General features: G+C 33.4%; 1 protein-coding gene across 10 annotated transcripts in view; it reads left to right on the top strand.

Annotated features, from left to right (window-relative positions):
• The window catches only part of LOC104690358 (aspartyl/asparaginyl beta-hydroxylase), a 66,757-nt gene that overhangs the window by 10,516 nt on the left and 35,721 nt on the right, over nucleotides 1-20,520 (top strand). For 6 of the 10 annotated variants that reach the window (XM_039548729.1, XM_039548727.1, XM_039548728.1 and 3 more), the window contains 4 exons: nucleotides 15,844-15,933; nucleotides 17,473-17,547; nucleotides 18,031-18,186; nucleotides 19,840-19,899. In XM_039548729.1, the coding sequence (XP_039404663.1) occupies nucleotides 15,844-15,933; nucleotides 17,473-17,547; nucleotides 18,031-18,186; nucleotides 19,840-19,899 (381 nt within the window). Of the gene's footprint in view, nucleotides 1-1,085; nucleotides 2,444-8,883; nucleotides 8,929-11,152; nucleotides 13,614-15,843; nucleotides 15,934-17,472; nucleotides 17,548-18,030; nucleotides 18,187-19,839; nucleotides 19,900-20,520 lie in introns of those variants that run through there. The other 4 variants (XM_039548733.1, XM_039548731.1, XM_039548734.1 and 1 more) reach the window with 2 other exon arrangements.

The raw sequence follows: 20,520 nt of genomic DNA, 5'->3' as shown, positions 1-20,520 counted from the left end.
TTTAAAGCATACCAGTAATTGTTTATTGTTACCGGGTCATTCTGTTGTGCTTTTCCTAGAATGGAAAATTTGAAAAGTTATGTAGTAACAACTGTAAAACAGTGATTTTAATTAAAAAAAAACAACCCGAGCAAGATCTCCCCAAAAAACAGGAGGGAAAAAAGCATTAGCCATGGATTATTTGTACTTTACAAATGCCAGTTAGATTAGTGGGTCTTGTAACATAAAGTAGTAACTTTTAATATTAGGGAGTTTAGCAGTGATGAACTCTTTCCTGTTCCGGCCATCTCTACTTTAGCTCTTTACCCTGCTTTAGATTTTCTATATAACAAAACTTATACCCTGTATTGGCTACCTATTCATTTTTATCTAGTGTTCTGTATATCCTCAGGTGTGGAAATAATTCCCGAGGATCAAGTATATTGTGTAGAATATCTATCATAGAAAAAAATGATTGAGAAACTTGTTAAAAAACCCAAACAAGCAAACAAACTGCAAAATTACACCCTCTCCCCAGCAATTAGAATCCTCACTTCTAAGCAAAATTCAAAATTCTGCATGATAGAATGTTATCCTTAACAGTGTGTCTGTGACAGGTTTTTTTATATACTCTTTGCTTTTAAATGTTATTCTCGGCCATCAGTTGCAAGCTCTCAAATTTGAACATGATGGTTTAAAAAAATAAAAAAGGCAAATTGAGTGATTTTAAAGTAGTAGAAGATTACTGATAAAAAGTTGTCTAAAGGTGAATGATGTGGTAAAAAACCTGAATATAAGTGGTTTAGTCTTAGGACTAGGAACAAAGGAAAGCAAAGCTACTGCCTTTTTTTTTTTTTTTTTTTTTTTTTTAAGTAAGATTGTGGCCTAATGTTTTGCATGTTTATTGCCCAAATTATAGTCTGTATTGGAAAGATTCAACTTTCTTAACATCCTTCTATTTCCTAGTTAGCATTCCTGTAAAGACTTCTGTCTGTGACAAGAGATGTCTTTCACAGATCCTCCTTTTACAGTTTCCTCTTTCCACCTAACTGCTGTCTCTTTTTTCCCCTTCCCTCTCTCTCTCTCTTTCCTCTATTCTTGTATAGGCCTGACCAAAGATGGCAGTAATGAAAATATTGATTCCCTTGAGGAAGTCCTTAATATTTTAGCAGAGGAAAGCTCTGATTGGTTTTATGGCTTTCTCTCATTTCTCTATGATGTATTGACTCCTTTTGAAATACTAGAAGAAGAAGAGAGCGAATCTGCAGATGATGTTGATGGCACGTCACAGAATGAAGGGGTTCAGGGAAAAAAGACTTGTGTTATTTTGGATTTACAGAACCAGTGACTGAGAGACTAATCTGATTGGCTTTCGAAAATGTCCATGAAAATCATCAGTATTAATATAACAAGAATTTATGGCATTGAGGGAAACTTCCCAAACGGACACTATAAAGATTGAACTAGAGTTAGGCATGCAATGCTGTTTCAGTAGTTGAAAGCCATTCAATAATTTTTCCATTTTTGTGACAGGATGGCAAGTATTTTGCAGGTGTGTAAATATGTAGAATAAAACATGTATCTGTGGTTGTGTAGTTGGTTTCTGTATGTGCTTCAATTTGTGCATTTTATGCACAAAACTTACAAAGCTTAAGTGTAATAATCTCTACTGTTAACAGTATAACATTTGTCTTTCTAGCAAACATTAACTGAAGCATTTTGTAACAGCCTTGATTATAAAGTGTTCTAGCATGACTGCATTTTGTAAATACATATTTATATGTTAATCATTAATATAGACATGACAATGATAATTCTCTTGTGAAATATAATTTTAATAAATAACTTATTTTGTGATTCACTGATTTCTCAGATAGATTCTTTTTACTTGTTCAAAGAAAAGCACTTAATTTATAAGTGCTTAAAAATTCTACAGAAACATTTATTTTTAAGTTAGCTAACATCTGTTGTATTCAGAAGCTACTGTCATATGGTTTATTCCCACTGATTTGTCTGTTTTCAAACTAAGTCTTCAGTCATTTCTTTATTATGACAATCATATCACAAGGGCTGTTCTAAATTTTTTTAGTTTTTAAGGTGGGCCTTCTATGGAAGTGGGAAGCTGTGATTATGTATTTCTAATGTAATACTGAATATATTAAAGACTAATTGGAAATTAGAATTTAATGTCTTCTATTTCTTGAGAAATTGAAATATTTAATATAGTTTTGCAAATTCAAATTGTTTTCTTGTGACACTGTTTTATGACAGTTGTTCCAAAAATACTTTCCATGTATGTGAATTCTGTCTGCTATCATGAAGTTACTGGTATAGAAAAGGCAGTTTATAATTGTGTCCTGCAGTTTTTTTCAGGTATCAAGTTGAAATTGAGCTGTCCTTTTAAAACATGAATAATGTACTCAAACAAATCACTATTAAAATTATATCAAGTTGTTTTTTGTAATGCCTGCTTTGCTTAAGTTTGTATTGGTTTCCTATATGAAGTTGATACTCAAGTTTTAACACTAGTAGTTGCAGGCTGAAATTTTAACTTCTTTTAAAAATAAATAAATTTTCACTTACTTTGGCATGACAATTTTAAACAATTTGACATGCCTGTTTCAAAAAAACTTCCTCTACGTCATCCAGTTCAGGTTACTGTATAATCTTTTAAAAGTAATAAAAATGTGTTAGTGTTAAGTAAGTGAAATGTTGTGATGGGCTAATACCGCTGCTCAGGGTTTATGATGAGAGCATTGGTCACCTTTTCTTCCAAATATTTGGGGATTAAGATATAAGAAAGTTAACCACATATAAATGTAATGGTTATTAAAAAAAAGATATATAAAGTGTAAGGCAAAGAAAATAAATAAATGCCCAAACATTATAAAAATAAATTCTAGCAGATATCTGGCATGTTACTGAGCAGTTTGTTAGCAAGTGCAAAAAACTTGCAATGTCTGAGATGTAGGAAATAAGCAAGCTTGGGTTGTTTTATTTTGTTTGGGAAGTTTTTGATCTTAATTTTAGAAACAGATTTGAATTAGAAATAAGAGTTTCATCACTGTTTTTGGATAATAGCACGTCTCAGTGTGAATTAAAAAATTGTTATGGAACATTGAATTCTATTGTAGATGCTTCAGTAATGGAGCTAGATAGCCAAAAAGAGAAGGGAAACATCTGCTATAGGAATTCTATATAATGAAGTTTATACAAAGTAGTTAAAATATGAATTGATAAACTGGAAAATTTTCAAGGGAAATCGAGGTGGATTGCTTGAATCACAAGAAAGCTACAGGCACTGAGATAGATCAATAAACAGTGAATTAGTTTAATGTGGGCTACAGAGATGAAATTCCAGCCAACAGAGTTCTAATTTGATATCATGCAACTTCCTTGTTGGTTTTATTGTGTGTAGACATCTGCTCGAAAACAATTCGAGTGGGAATGAAGAATTTGTCAGAAGAGAAGAAGGGGTTAGGGGTGGGTGCAAAGACCTAGGGTAAGTAAATAACTTTGCGTTAGGGTACCTTGTTTCTGGAATATAGTCTTGTTTTTGGAAGTGCTCACTCTTGCCTGGGGTTGTTCCTGTTAACAATTAAACCCTCACCAGTGGTGAGTGGAGCTCTCAAAACTCCCCGAAAGTTTGGGTTAGAGGAGTTTGGTTTTCATGTGTTCTATTAATGGTTGTGATTGCAAGCAGAACTTGGCTAGTATGGGTGGTAATAAGATTTAGTTGAACCTTCAGTTATATCAGCATGGCAGGTTGGTTTGTTTGTTTGTTCATCTGTTCTAAAAAAAAGCATTTAACAGCAAAACACATTAAGCTGAGTATGACGTGTAAATAAGCAAAGAAAACTGAACAGTATCCCAATTTGCTTGTGAGTCCACACAAATAGTTTGAAATTAGTTCAGGAACCTGAAAACTAAATTTTTAGTTTGCTTGTTTGTGACTATACAAATACAGTCAGTATATTGTTTTTAAAGTATTTTAAAAATATGGGTTGAAAGCCACAGGAGCTTTGACTTCTATTATTTTAGAATAATTATTTTAGAAGGCAAGGTTGCTGCTTTCCCATGCAGTTTCTGGTGTGAGAATTTAAAATAGGAGAAAATTAGTAGCAATCAATGTTTTTTATATGGAAAATATTTACTGATTTTATATTAAATTGGACGTGCAGTTTTCATTAGATACCTTCATATTCCTTACAGTTAATTTATATTAAATTTTACAGACCTGCAGAAATAAATGTCTGTGACTAAAATTGTAGTCTTCCAGTTTGTCCAGCATTTTTAGAAATATGTGGGATGTTTTACTTTGTCGTTTGTTGGTAAATGTCTGATATTTTAATTGCCAATCTTCAAACAAAATACTGCATTGACCTTTGTAGCAAAGCTTTTGCTTGCTTTCTTGTGATACTAATGAAAATATATTTATAGGGGAAAAAACCCTTAATACCCATAAATCTGAAATGGCTGAAAACTTTTGGAAGCTTTGAACCCCAGATTTCTGTGACCACCTTCAGCAGTATTTAATTTGAAAGTAGGAGAGTGTTTTATATGGCAAAGAGAAATCACAATGCTCATAATGTATAGAATAACTTTGAATTGAAGAGAATAAAGAGTACATTGCTTGCATACCTGTTGAAATTCTTATTGCAAAAAGTTTTCTTGCCAGTATTTCACCCCTGCCCCTTTTAAAAAAAATTCATTATTAGTTAGTCTCAATTGATTGGCTATAGAAGAAATCAAATTTTCCTAACAGTTACTGGTATAGGTTGCATTTAGATGGCAGTATAGAAGAAGAACGTATTGAAGCATTAGAAAGATTTAAATTTCATTTAATGGTCAGATGGGAGAGGTAAAACCCACCTGTATTGCAATGTAATTTGAGAGCTGGGGAAAGCTGTTGTGTACAGATCAGTCATTTTGGGCAGATGTGTTACTGTATTCCCTGTTCGGTTACCATCAGATAAGCAGGTATCATAAAGATGTCACAGCAGCATGAAATACATTAAATACTGTCTTTCTCGTGGTCAGTTAGGATGTATGTCTCAAGATGAGGCTAATAAAGGCAAGATTTCCATGTTGGTTTCTTGTATCTGCTTGTATAGAATGCAGCATAAGCATCTGTGACTTCAGGAAACACAAATGCTTTCTACCATGTGTATCCGATCTGGATTTTTCTTCTGACATTAGGCAGTTAAATAAGCAAGAGATACTACAGCAATGTATGGAGAATGTACTGAAGCTTGGTGTTTTGTTGTTTGGGAGTTTTTTATGCTAGTTGTATGAATTAAAACTCTTGCTCTTGGGAGAGTTACAGGCTGTGGTAACACAAGTGCTGAGCTCAGTTTAAGGTAAGTGGGTGCTGGCTTTCTATCAGTAAACTAATTTTGTTTAGCAGATGACCTTGTATATCTACTATAACGTATTATAAATGCACAATCATAGTAATAATTATGTGTGGGAGGCTATGCAAACAATCATAAATTTTTCTGACTTGCAGTTCTTCTGGAGAAGGGAAATAAAAAGGAAAGAAAAAATGTTAATAATGATTTTGGCTTACAGATTTGTGTTTCCTTTTTCAGTATTGCATTTTTAACATCATTTGCTAATTTTCTGTGTAGTTAAGGATGGAACATCGTAAATTGAGGAAAGAACACAAAGCCCTAGTGTTTAAAACTTGACACTAAATAAATATTCTGTTATCCAGGCTTTGAACAATGTGCAGAAGGGTAGCAAGTGCTGCCTGTTGGCTGTTTAGTGCTAACCTGGCCCATGTGCTTTGTATGGTAAATGCAAAGTATCCTCTCCCTTTTTCACATCCAAGTGGATAAGCCACCTTAATTAGCTTACATTTGTTTCATGGTGCTGCAGGTTGGAAGTGTTTATGCAGGTAGATGCAGTGGAGAAATTGACTTACAGGAATTTTTTCACATGGCAAAGCCTTTTGTCTAGCAAGGCTCTTAAAGTTGTCAGGATTATTAAGTGAATAAAATAGTATTTGCGTATCAGGTTGCTCAGTATATTGTTAAATATGAGAATATTACCTGTCAACATCTAGGAAACTGCTCAAAACCAGTGCTTTTTACCTATTTTTGTTTTGCAATGCTTATATTTCTGAATAAAAATAGTATTTATATATTTTTCTTTGATGCTTAAGTTCTAAATCTGTGCTCTCTCTTGAGGGTTGTTTGTGGAGAATGCTCTTGAAGGTTTTTATGGGGAAAAATAGAGGAAATGACTGGACTTTGTTGCAGAATAAGAATGGTTTGTAATACTCCTAAGCTTCAAAGAACCAGTTAAGATAGCAAGTTGACCACCTTTAAGCATTATGTGAAAATAACCACTTTGACAGTATTTAATTTTTAGAATGACCGTTTAAAGCAGTTATTTAGAAAATATTGTAAACCTATCCACCTATGCTAATTTTGAACTCAACTTTTTAATTAACTGACTCCAATAGTAGCCATTTCTGACATTTCATTACACCCACATTTGATGTTATAAATTGTATATTTTCTTCTTGTATTGCCAGCATTGGACATTTGTAATGTGGGATTGAGTGGAAAAAAGAAGGAATTTTAAAACTAGCTCAAAACAAGTGTGAAGCCACTTGAATTGGACCTTAGAACAAGAATCTACAAGTTCAACTACATGATTTATAAAATTCTGGACACTGGTTTGTGTGCTCCCAAGCTGTAAGAGCCTAAATCTTTGCCATGAATTCCCTTAGGTGCCAGATTTTGTCACATGCTCTGGGCATTGCTGTATTGGAAAATCAGGTGTTTTGCACCCATCTTGCTTCAGGCTAATTGGGGCTGACAAATGAGATTTTCCTCTGTAGGGATTTCCCCTTGTAGGGATCATGACCAGGTGGAAATCAAGACGCAGCAGGATTTCTGTCTTGAGATTATTGCATAATACTAACATTTTACAATATATTATTTTACATACTTTCCTTGTAAACAGGTCTATTAAGAATATGTTAGAATTTACATGATTTATGTAATTATGTCATTAATTGGTAATTTGCTGAGAACCTTAGTGCTATTCATTGCATAAAAGCACATTGAAACAAAAGTACTGGTTGTCTGAATATTTAACAAATGAAATAACAGTAATCAGTGAACAAGGTATTTTGTAATCTTTCAACATAGTGCATATGTGGTTATTTAAAAATAATTTGAAATATTTGTATGATAGTTTTTGTGTATACTGATCCTTGTAAAATTTTGCAGTTTTCCTTATCAACACATGCTTTTAAGAGTGTCTTAAAATATCCAGTAATGTTTAATTTTAATATGAAAAGAGGGGAGGAGCTGGAAATTTACATACGGCTTTGCAACTTTGCTGAGTATCTTTTATTGTTTATATTTTCATTGATGTTGTAATAAAAGGAAGTGAGAGTCTATTTTTCCTTTTATATGAAAAAATTGTTAACTTATTCTTCCACGCTCTGCTTAGAAATAGTAAGACTGAATAATGATTTTAGTCAAGTTAGAGCGCTGGACTTCAGCAATGGTGGTAAATCTATGAGGGAAGAGCTTGAAAAAACTCATATCCCAGGTATGAGTTTGTAAGGAAATTAATTTATAAATTATATTTTTACTTGACTGACCCTTTTTAAAACAATTTTGGCCATAATGTCAATGCTTGATATTTTGAAAATGTGTGGTATAGAAGTTAGATGCAAAGTGACTACAATGACTACATTCTTTAAATTTATGATTTTATTTATTTAGTATAGGCTATTGGAATACTGTTTGTTTTTCAGAATAAGTGTTGATATATAATGACACAATTTAGGTAGATACTGTTTTCTGGAAACCTAAACTCAAGGTGCAGATGTTCAGTGTAGGTGTTTTGTATGTCTGAATGAGAAGCCTAATGTTGAGATGTGGGAATATCTCTTCTCATTTAATAAGATTATGTATGAGTTTAAAAATAAATAGTTACTGTATTTTTTCAGCTTTTCTTTACTTTCTAGTTGGCTTTTAGGTAGCAACCTACATGATTTTTATGGTTAAAATTGCTGTGTTTGTGGGGTTTAAGTCTTAATCCACAGCATCATGATAGCGATAATCCAGTCTCTTTTAATGGTTTAAAAAAGATGAAGCTAATTGTTATTTATATTTTTGGAAAGGCTTTTGCCTTATGCCTCTTGTGGTACTAGGTATAAAGCACAATCAAGATGCTGAATGCCCTCAGTTTGTTAGCTACAATGGGAAAAGAAGACAGCACCTGATTTTGGAGAATCAGGTTTATTTTTTAAAATAAAAATCTTAACAGTCTTAAGTAGTCTGAAGTAATGCAGTAAGTATTTTAACTGAAATGAAATGGCAACTGCATTTTGGATCTGAGCAATACCTTTGCCAAAACATTTATTTTCCACTGGATAAAGAAATATATGTTGTAATTTATTGTAAGAAAACAATCAATTTATATACTCTACAATACCTATGCACTTGAAGACCTTTTGAGTTAATATGTTTATAAAATATTTATAAAATTTTATAGAAGCATAAATTAGTGTGTTTGAGAGGGATCTGACAAGTACTTTGCAGAGAAATCAGAGGGGTGTTGGTCATAATTACATGGCAGCACTTGTCTGGAGAGAACTGAGCTATCTCCAAGTCAAGAAGCTTCACAAGTAGCATGCATCTGGTAATGTGGTACTTTTCTTTGATTAGTTAGTCTTTCATATCAGTACTTGTGATGGTCCTGCAACTGAACTTGCTTTATTCTTAATCAGTTAATATTTTGTTTTTTTCCATAGCATTGTAGTGTGCTATGTAAAGTGAACTTTTTACATAACATAGCAGCTTGGGAAATTTCATGTCAAGTTTGTTAAACATCACAAATATGTTCATAACCTATTTCAATTTTGCAACAAATTAGGTGAGGAGCCTGGAGGGGTAGCCAAGAAAAAAAGTAAACCCAAAGGTATTTTTAATGCTCTTTTTATTGCGGAACTTTATGCAGATAATGATGAATGTGCATGCGCATTACAAATACCAGGTCTGGGTTATAATAATGGTTACTAATACCAGCTATGTTGGCTAAATATTGTCTAATGGTGCAGCAAACTATTGTTCTTGCAATTTTTTGGTATTTTTTTTTGCTACTGATTGTAATTTAGTGGCAATGCAAGTGCTTTGCTAACTAGAGATTATATTTAGTTTGTGTGGATTTTTTTTACAACAGATGTCTTGTTTGGATTGTAAGGAGTTTATGATAATTTGATATTCTGCATGTTTTTAAGTAAGGTTTTGCTCTGTGTGAAATCCTCTTTTAGTTGTCTTCCATGAATTCATGATACTATTACTATATTGTGATTGGACTCAAATGCCTTAATTCTTCTAAGGCTGTACTTTGATAGTTTCATCTGTTTTTTTTTCTTGTGGGAGGAGAAATGAAGGCAAAGTTCAATAACTTCCCCTTTAATATTATTTGCAGGATGGATTGCAAAATTTTCTAAAAGCTTAACGTAGGATAGCTTGCAACCAATTTATGCCATATATTTATTTATAATTACATTGCTATATGAACAGGCCATATGGTCTAAGTGTGTTAAAGACAAAAAAAGCTAATTAGCCTCAGCAAACACCAAAGTACCAGATATTATTCAGGTGCTTAGCTTTTTATACCTGCTCAGTTATCTCCAGGCAGCATGGGGCTATGTATATTACAAGTCTTTATGTTGCATTAAAGACACATCGATTTAAAGGTGGTTTTTTTCCAGCAGTATGTGAAAAATGCATGCTGTTTACCATACAAACCGTCATGAGAAAAAAAGTGTATTTGCTAAGGAAAGCTCTCTGCTCATTTCAATGTGACTTTTCTTGCATCAAGTTGAAATTTTTAGGATCTGTTCCACATTGTGCTTGGTATAACTTGGTTGCAAACCGTGTGTTTCCGAGAATGTAATAAATGTCACTTAGCAATTCTTTCCTGAGTTTTGGATTATTTTCCATGTTTGATATGAGAATAAAGAAATGGCATGTCATATTTCAAATGTTTTATATCAAAAGCCATTTGGAAGGAAATGTGATGTCATTCCTTTTAGACTGAGCTATGTAATTGAATTGTTCACTCCACAGAAACGTTACACAGCACCTAGAGGCAAACCTGCTTTTTTGCCTCAACAGACTGCAGTTTCTCTCAAAAGTCTGAATAAAAATAGAGCTGTTTATATGTAAAAGTCATTATCACATTCTTAATAGTGAGGGAGTATTAATTTTAAAATTAAATGCTAATATTGCATACAGATTTAATGGAAAAACCTTTAAATTTTATTGACTTAAGAATTCCTTATTCTGGAGAATTCTGCTGGTACTGACAAATATTCCAAAACTGTGGCAAAATGGAAGTAAATATTGAACATTAAACGTATTGAACATAAATTTCAAGGATTCTATTCTGACTGTTCTTATGACATATTATCTGGATACATTGTCACAGCCAAATATGAATTGAAATAGAGAAAAGAAGCACAAGAGACACAACTCCAAAAGTAAAACAAAGAAAAAAGTGTTACTGATAACTGAAAAGCAAAGTTGTAAGAACCAATTTACAATTATTGCTTTGATTTCACTGAGTGTAGTCAAACCCAGTTAACTTTTTTGGACTTGATTTAATTCATCGGGACATTGCTGTTTCTTCTCACTTGTACTTCTCAATACATACTTCCATTATCTTTTTTAAGTCTTTGCTTAATATGAGGCAGTAGTATCAGTAAAACATTTTATTATAGCTTTGTGTTATAATGCTTTAACTATAACTTCTACAACTGTTATGCTGTTGTCAAAGGTTCAAAATTTATTGTGATTTTCATGCTCACAGGCAAAAGTGGTTTTAACATTGTGCAGAAGTTAGCAGTAAGATAATAGAGGCATGGTTTTCTCTAGATTAGGGCTTCATTTGGATGCAGCTGCAGTATGAGCCAAGGTTATTTGCTGGCTGCATGGTGTGAGATGTTGCTAAAAGTCAAAACTAATTTGTTTAAATTGCTTAAAGCTTAGAAGTTAATTATACAAGTTTATATCTAACAAACATTAAATAATAATTTGATCAAAAGCTTTTACTTGGTTGTTCATAAGATGTTTTGTGGCCTAAGAATGGTTCTCTTATTGAACGTTTCCTCTTTTTTAAATGAAAAAATAAAAAGTAAAAGAAGCTATTAAAGAATCACTCAAGAAATTAAGGGAGAAGCAGGAATCCAAGAAGGAGGAAAATGAAGAAGAAAGAAAGAAAACCAGGAAAGGAAAAGATGCTACTGATCGAAAGGACAAGAAAGCTGTTGATATGAATAAATTAAAGAAAGATTCTGACAAGGCTAAAAGAGACAGAGGAAAGGAAAAAGGCCTAGACAAAAGTGTAAAACCCAAGGAGACTACAAAAAAGTCAAGCAGTGAAAAGGATGGCACTGTTCAGGTGGGAAAAGACAAAGAAACAAAAAAGATAGTTAAAAACCAATCCAAGGAAGACAAGAAAGAAAAGAAATAAACAGAGTTCCTCTTCTGCTAATGAGGAACAGACCTCAAGAATGAAAAATTCAGCATATTTATATGGATGTGGTAAATATGGCAATAAGAAAATAATGTTTTCTGGAAATAAGTGTGAAAAAAGGCTATATATAATATATTTTTAAAACTGTTCAGTGTGTGCTGGTATTATAAACACAAAGCAGAAACATCTGCTGTGAAACTCAAGTATGTACATATGTTAATGGGCCTGGCTACCGGTGTGTGTTGAAAACATTCAGATTGATGCCAGTTACTTCAAGCCTACTCTAAATATGGGTTTAGATTTTTTTGGTTGTGGGGTTTTTTTTCCTTCCTTGTTTACTTGTATTTGCTTAATGTGGAGATGAAAGTCTAGTGTTCTATATGAAATGCAAGTTCAAAAGCAATATTAACAGGCTTATCTGGACACATGTAGTGGAAACTCACACATAAAATATTTCTATTTCACAGAAACAACCAAGAGGAGCATTAATGGACTCTAGTGTCATAGGAACTAAGCAAATAAATGTAACTTATTCTCTGCCAAACTTTTTCCCTGAGGGAACTACTTTTTTCCTGGGAAAACTATTTTATACACAAATAGTCAAACCAACTTGAGTGTTGCACTTGTTCATGAGACCCCAGGGTGTACTCAGCAAAATGTTCCAAGGTTTTTGTCTGTTGATCCCATGACAATGTTTCTGCCCTTCTTCCATTCCCTATTTATTTAATTATTTTATTTAGCTATCTTTGGGTTGGAAAACTTGATTCATTATCACTTTTTATTTAACTGTGTCCTGATTTTTTCCTAAGTTTGCCACCCTTTTGGTAATGAATACTGCTGAAAATTGATAAGTATTGTTGTATTCCAGTTACATTTAAAATGTGATATGCTACTGCTACTCTATTCTGGTTGAATTTGTTTAGAGAACAGCTTATGTATTTTTGCAACTATTATTTTCTTCAACACTTTTCAAGTTCATGATGTTTCTATAAGCAAGCTCTTGTGTTAGTTTACTCTTACAGCTTCTGTATTTTTAGCATCAAGGAAGGATTTATCTAGCAGTCTCATTAGAATAAATAAAGTTGCACAACATTTCTGCAGAGATATTAAAGAGATTTCAGAATATTATTGACTCTATGGTTGGTTTCAAGTTTATTTAGAAATAAATATTTTCTAAATGAATTTGAAAGCAAGTATATTGCAAGCAATTGTACAATATAATTACACAGGATTCAGAACAAAATTTGTAATGGAAGATTTATTCTTGATATACCGCAGCATTAGTTTCAAGAAAGCAAAACTAAGGAGTGAAATTGAGAATGAGTATATATATATATATATGCATGTGGATGGTAATGTAATATTGAAGTCCTGAAGGTTAATTCTGTTTGTGGTTTTGCTAAAATTTTGTGTATAACAGTTAGCAATACACTTATCTCAGCTGTTCCATACATATGTCTGCAACATCCTCTGATCCCTAGAGTTATAAGATGTGATAATAAGGTTAAAGATGATTTGGTTTGTTTTTTTTTTTTTTAGAGAAAATGAAATGTTGTTCAAATAGTCATGAAAAATAGTTCTAATTAAAGCTGTAGAAAACAGTACAGTAGCTTAAGATTCTGGCTGTGATAATTAACAGAGATGATATGCTTAGGTATTTTCTAAATATTTATAAATGCATGAAGAGGGAGGGAAGAGATGTGCATTGTGAACATTATAGTGCTTAGCAAAAAATATGAGAGAATGAAGATCTAATAAATGCACTTTCATAATGAACATTCTCTGTTAGGTTTTGGTGATGGCTTTGCTCTGGTAAGCGTTGAAATGTGTATTTGACCAGAGGAGCATTCAAATCACACTTCTCAAGGATGGTGGCACAGTGGTATAGTGCACATGACTTTTTATTTTCTCCCATAATGTGACAGGACTTGTAACTGTGTGGGAGTGAAATTTGAAATTAATTGCTGTTCTGATTAACATATTATTGTATCTATGACCCAAAGTTTATCTGGTTCTGAAAAAGTTGGGTTGTTTTATTTTTTTCTTTCCAAAGAAAATTTTATTTGACCAGCACTCAAGGCTATATAGATAGCCACAAAATAAAGTATTTTTGCCCCAGAGATCTGTTGTGTTGTTGTATATCTCTATGAAATATTACTGTATTAAACTTAATGCAGCAAGTTACCACATAAGCTCAAAAAATGCACCAGACAAGTAAAAGCTAAGTGCAACATAATTTTAATAAACAGAAGAGAGAAAATAATATCTTACAAAAAGCAAATGATGTAATATATTCCATACTTGACAGGATTGAATAGAAATCAGTGATAAATACAATAGATGTGTATAAAAAGCTTGAAGGTCAAGTTGAGAAATGTGTGAGTGAAACAAAGACACACTCTTGCTAGTTCCTTCTTTCCTGTTAAATACCCATAGTGCTTGTTGGGTGTGGAGTATTGGCTGTCTTTTGAAATGCTTTGAATTCATTTATTGTTCATGGAGCAGAGTAAGTGGTTGTCTGGAACTGGACATGTGGGTTATTGAGGATATGAATACTTACTTGAAGCAGTGTATGTGTAAGGGAACTGAGCTGTGTTTGTGAAAGCAAGGTGGCTGTTCCCATGCTTATGGATTCTGAAGTGTGAGAGAGTGGCTAATATGACTGACTGGTTTTGTCTTCATCCAAAGATGATTGTAGAAGGATGTAACTTCTTACTCTTGTAGCCATTAATATTCCTGCAGCAAAAGATGAATGTCTTAATAATATTTTTTTAATATTCTAGGTGGATGGTTTTTTAATGACAGAAGAAAATTGACCAAAAACCAAGTGTAAATTTGGCATTTTTCTTCTAGCTTTTGAATCCAAAGTGGTGGACTCTTAGTTACAGTACTTTTGGATACAGCCTAACTACTTACCTTTAAGTAGTTTAAATTTAAATAATATAAAAAGATAGACTTAATTCTGTTATCCTGTAACTTGAAATAAACACGTTTTTCTCACAATGCATAAAATAGTAACATCTCTCTAGTCTACAACAAATTTGGTTTGAGACACACTAGTCCAATTTGTATTGAGATATGTTTGACTCCAATAGAAATGTGGTAATTATTATTTTTTTAAATTGTACTTACTTTAAATATAATATTTATTCCACTTAACAGTTGCTTTTACAAGATTGATAGTACTACAGGAGTATTCATCATAGTTTAGCCTCTGCTTTCTTACATACTATCTTTTCTATTGATTTCTGTGTATACAGCTGTTGAAAAACGAGTTTGCTTTGGGCAGTGTGTGTATGTGTGTTGAGAAGGGAGTCTTTTCTTAATTGACCTTGGATGTAGGATTATAGGTGAATGCAGTTTGGAAGGGACTTCAGGATATCCTTATTCCAACACCCTGCTCAAAACAGAGTCATTTCGGAGGAATGACCAGGTTGCTCTGGCCATTATCCAGTGTGGTCTTTGAAACCTCCAAGGTTTATGCACAACCTCTCTGTGCAGTCTTTTCCACTGATTTCACTGCCCTTGTGGTGGGAGAGTGTGGATGTGTAATTTTTTTCTTATACCCAGTCTGAACTTCCTGTATAAGTCTTGCTTGAACCTTCCTAAAGGAGAGTTGAGAGGAGAATTAGTCTAATACCAACACATTCTTGAGCATATGGTGTCTTAAGATGTGACATGATCTATCACAGCTGTATCTTTATCTCCTGCCATGATGATGCTGTTGATCACTGCATTTATTGATTGCTCTATTTTCATTGTGTTTTGATCTAGAAAGACTCTGTGGTATAGATAGTCAGGATCTTAGTGGTAAAATTCCATCAGTCATACTTTTTCTACACTCATTTAGTTGTCAAAACAAACTAATCTTAATCAGGTCTTCTAAGATGTAACATATGAATTTAAAATACCTCTTCTCATTCTGTGCAGCTTTTCATAAAGTTCAAATTAGTTCTTCATAGAACCTATAAAATTGATCATATGAAGCACTTTTTGCCCAAATTGAAAACAGAGAGAAAAATTTGCTGCCTGTTTTTTTACTGGATACTGAATAGATGTTGAGAATACCATAGTCATTTGTTCAGTTACTTTGAAATAAAGGCAAGTGCTTAAATTTCTGTACCTTTTATCCTCCTCATTGTATGTTTGTCTTCCAGACATCTTTTACTATCTGAATACTCTAGTCTTTGTATATATCACTGTGTATATTATGACAGCCCTATAACTGATTGTTTGAATGCATTTTTGGAGAGTGTAACATCAGTTAATTTAGTTGAAAGAACTTTCTTAGTTTATAGCTGAATCAGTTCAAAAAGGGCATAAAGTTAACTTTATAACTGAAAAATGCAGGCCTTAAAGAAAGATCTGTCCCAGCACAGCCAGCATCACCAGAATCCGAGGAGACTGTCCAGCCTGCTGAAAAGTCCTATGTCGAATCAGGTAAGACCTTTCATGAATCATAGGCGAAACAAAAGACATGATGCTTCCTTTGAATTATAATTCTGTGTCATTAACATGCAAACCCTTTTATAGATTTTGTTTTGCTTATCTGCTAAAGTTTATTTAACAGGAATCACTATTTATAACTCTGTATAAATCACTGACGATGAAAAGTGTAAAATTTCATGGTTACCATTGTAGCAGTATCACATCAGAATAACTTTCTGATGATGTACGGTTGTGGTTTAAAGATACATTTCCAACTGTATATCCAACCAGAATAACAGCAGATTCTTCACCTTAAAGCAACCAAATAAAACCCCCTCAACAATCAACTTAATAAGATAATAAAGTACTCACTTTACTGCTAAAACCACTAGTATATAATAAGTACAATAAATGGAGCTCCTACTGTTAAAAAAAATTAAATATTTTTAAAGCCCTATACTATTAGTAGAATGTATTAGAATTAAGAGGGATTCAAGAAAAAATGTTTTACACGTCACATTTCACGTATGTGATTTGCATTAGTGTTATTCAGAGAGTACATGTTTTTTCCTGTTTATTGAAGAGGCTTACCCTGTGTGATGTTTAAGTGAGTCTAATACATAAACCTACAAATACAGAGCATATGGCCAGTGGAATCTATGGAATATAGGTTTTGTTTTAAAAGACTTTCATTACTTTTCTTGGGATATAATTTCTAAAATATATCGAATGAGGTTATGGTTTCCTGGTTGTGGGGTTTTTTTGTTTGTTTTTTGGGGTTTTTTTTGTTTGTTTGGTGTTTTTTGTGTGTGTGTGTTTTCTGTTTTTGTGGGATCGTTTTTTGTAACTGGTACCATTTTGGATCTTTATTTGAAAATGCAGCTGTTATCTGGTTTAGAGCTTTTTTTTGTCAAATGTCAAATTGTAGGGTTTCTCAATGTTAATTTCAGGACATTCATATGAAGACAACACTTCATACAAATTCCTGGGCTTATGTGTTAGATGCCAATCACTTGTCCATGAAACCAGTTTGTGATTTCTTCTGGCAATTTGTAGCGGAATTGATATTGTAATGTTAATATCTATTTTCCCTGTTTATTAAGTCGATAAGACCCTACTTCTGCAACTCGCATTTTGTTGTCAAATGTGACTTGCTAGTGCTGCTGCCTAAATTCTAGGAACATAATAGATGAAAGTGTTAGTGAATTAATTCCTTAGAAGAAAGTTCTTGGTTTGAATAGTTATCTGAAGTTGTTACTACCCCGGAAAAAATGCATGTGCAAAAAATGCAGTGTAGATAATTTCTTCCAATTCATCTTCAGATGGATGAATCTGATGTGATTGTTGTAATACTTTCTATATTGGAGAGTATGCAAGACAAAATTCTTTTTCTAATTGTGTGAGTTGCAGAGGTTCACCAGGTCAGTCTCTAGGGAACTTTGTGAAAGGGATTAAGAACATTATGGAGCCTACTAAAAGCTGCAAGCTTTGAGTTAATGTTTAGGTTTTGCCTTTTGCACTTACCTTCACTGCAATTTGTAATCCTTTTAGAGCACAAGACTGCTGACGTAGAGTTGGAAGAGGAAATTCAATCTGTTCTTCATGAAGCTCTCCATTCCCAGCCTGGTAATGCATTAACACTTAGAAATTGCCGAAGAGTTTATAAATACTGCCACAGGCTAGAGGAATCTCAGAGTCTGGTTTTGGTATGCAGTTAAAGTACTTTTGCCTGCACAAAACATTCAAATCAGCTCATTTGTCATTTTCAAGAAAATTCAAAAAGTTCAGTCACCAAATCCTAAAACTGTGTCTTCTTATCCAGACTTGTTTGGTGGCAGTAACTCAAATCAGTCATTTAACAAAAACTTCCTCAAAATACTGGATAGAGGGCAAGAATGGGTAGACCAGAGATGGCCTTTACTGTGAGCAAAGAAGGTCCTGGCAAGTTTGGTTTATAATGCTGGACTGTGTAGATAAGTCATCTGTCAATCCCCATTCCCATTGGAGACTAGCTGGAAAACACAAAGGGTGTACTGGAGACTGAATATTTGCTGGTAATAGAACATACCAAAGAAAATTTATTCACTAACAATCTGCATTATTGATTAGGAGAGAGACATGAAGATGAAAGTGTAAGTGACCAGTGGCAAGTAAAGGAAGAAATACATGGAGAAACTTTTGAAGCTCCTGCAACAGATGACATGCTCAGAGAATTTGAGAATGAAATACCAGACGCGTATGAGACACCAGACTCGGTTCAGAAAGGTATCTGAATGACTAAATACATTTAAAAATAAATTTACAAAAGCAAACCCAACCCAGACAAATGAAAATACATCTCATTAAAACCTGGACTTGTAATTTCTACTTAAAATATAGAGCCATAGCAAGTGTCAACTACAGCATTATTTAGCAAATAAATATATTTTAAGTCAAAATGGAGTATTTTAATGCTATGTGTTTTGGCATCCAGGTAACCATATATTATTAATTACTATTCTACCAGCTTTCAACAAAATTAATCTGTGCTCCAAATATGCATATATCTCCCCAATAGAGGAATGAATATAATCATATAGAATGGTTTTGAATAGTTTGGTTTAAAGATGTCCTAGTTCCAACCCTTCTGCCATTGAGGACACCTTTCATTAGACCAGGTTCCTCAAAGCCCCACCCAGCCTGGCCTTGAACACTTCCTGGGCTGAAGCATCCAAAGCTTCTCTGGGCAACCTGTTCCAGTGCCTCACCACCCTCATAGTGAATAATTTTTTCTTTATATCCGATCTAAACCTGCCCCTTTTCAGTTTAAAGCCAAAACCCTTGCATTATCACTACGTGCCCTTGTAAAACGTCTCTCTTCAGCTCCTTTGTAGGCCCCTTAAGATACTGAAAGGCTGCAGTTAGGTCACCCCACAATGTTCTGTTCTCTAGGCTGAACCCCAGTTCTCAGACTTTTCTCACACCTCTGGAGAGGTGTTCCATGTCCGGTCTCTTATCTACCAGCACCCCCAAGTGCTTCTTGGCATGGCTGCTCGCAATCTGTTCATCTCCTATCAGTAATACCTGTATGGAGTCTGCTTCTGGACCTTTTGGTTTATTAAATGCAATTTTAAAGTTTATTAACCCAGTCTTTTCTAGACTTTATTCTCATTCTTCTTTCATTGAAATATGGCTCCCTAAGAAAATGTTATGCATTAACTATATTTAAGTCCTGCGGAGATGAAGATATTGTATAAAGATGACACTCATATCTTGTCACCTTGGGGCATTGACTGGATGATAAAAATTGTAGTGAAAATATTAAAGTGGAATCATATGATCTAAATCCAACTAGGGGAAAATTTTTCTGAATGCCTTTTATTTGTACTACTGAAAATTTTACCTATCTCTTAATACCTCTTGATACCTTTTGAAAAAACCCATGTTATGGATGTCATCTAAAAGTTTTGATTGCCGGAAGTGCACTGAGATTCTTTCTTCACAACCAGAGTAACTCTTCAGTCTGGGTGTGTGATACCTCCTTGTTTCTGTATCTCTTATTCATCCACAGCGCAAGTCAAAGTAGGAGACTAGAAGAGAAATTCAAATTCTGTTTACTTTAAATCTTTGCAATTAAGAAGGCAAAGTGAATATATTCTCCTTTCCTCCAGTTTAGTCAGAAATTTCTGGGGAGAGTCCTCTTATTTTGAGGAAATGTGTATAGAGTTTATTCATATCTACACATTCTCAATATTGTATATAAAAAAAATGGTATTTTTTTTCAGTCTCTATACATATCTTGCTACCATTAGGAAAAAATTGCTTAGAATTTCAGCTTAGAAATATGACTGTTCTTACATAATATCTGTTAGGGGGTTTGTGGTGCTGTTTGTTGATTTTTAAAATGTTAAAATTTGTGCAAACATATTTGTTTCTCAGATGCTGATCCTATGGCAGATGATGTTGGAGCAGTGGAATCTGAACCATATGAAATTCCAGGTGTCATTTTGTTTTTCCATACTCAGTAATAATGGTTTTCTGCCTCAATGTAGCAAATTATATGAGAAAGAAAAATAGAAAAGGTTAGACTGGTTTAGGAATATATAATTTTGAATTTGGTTTTTTTTTTCTCCAATAACTAGTTCTTACTCTCTTGGAGAATTGTACTTTGGGATGACTGTATCATACTTGCTATTGAAAGTCTTTATTACAAATAACAGGAGACAGGTATGGAAACTGCTTTCATTGGTGCAAAAACTTTTTATTTACTGTGTGTTTCTGACTGTTGTGTATGATTGGGGACTTGGTAGGCAAGTGATCTGTGGTTTTACAGTCTAAGAAAGTGAGAATGAGATTTATTGCTTATATTGTCTTTGTACAGTCTATAATACTAAGATTCTTCTAGGCTATTTTTCTTGGCATTAGGAGCATCCAGTTATTTGTAGTTTTCCTTCAGGACTGTTTGTTTCTGTGTGGCTGACTACTGTCAGAGAGTGAGTCAACACCAAGAACATAATTCTGAACTATCTTTGTTCTGTCTTTCTGCACACCTTAATGCATCTTGAAAGCTTTTTGAAATTTGGCTTGGACTAATCCAATTACCCTATAGTCATCTTCATA

Source organism: Corvus cornix, chromosome 2 (assembly GCF_000738735.6).
Source record: "Corvus cornix cornix isolate S_Up_H32 chromosome 2, ASM73873v5, whole genome shotgun sequence".
NCBI lineage: Eukaryota > Metazoa > Chordata > Aves > Passeriformes > Corvidae > Corvus > Corvus cornix.
The sequence above is the reverse complement of the archived record's forward strand: the minus strand, read 5'-3'. Positions and strand labels throughout refer to the sequence as shown.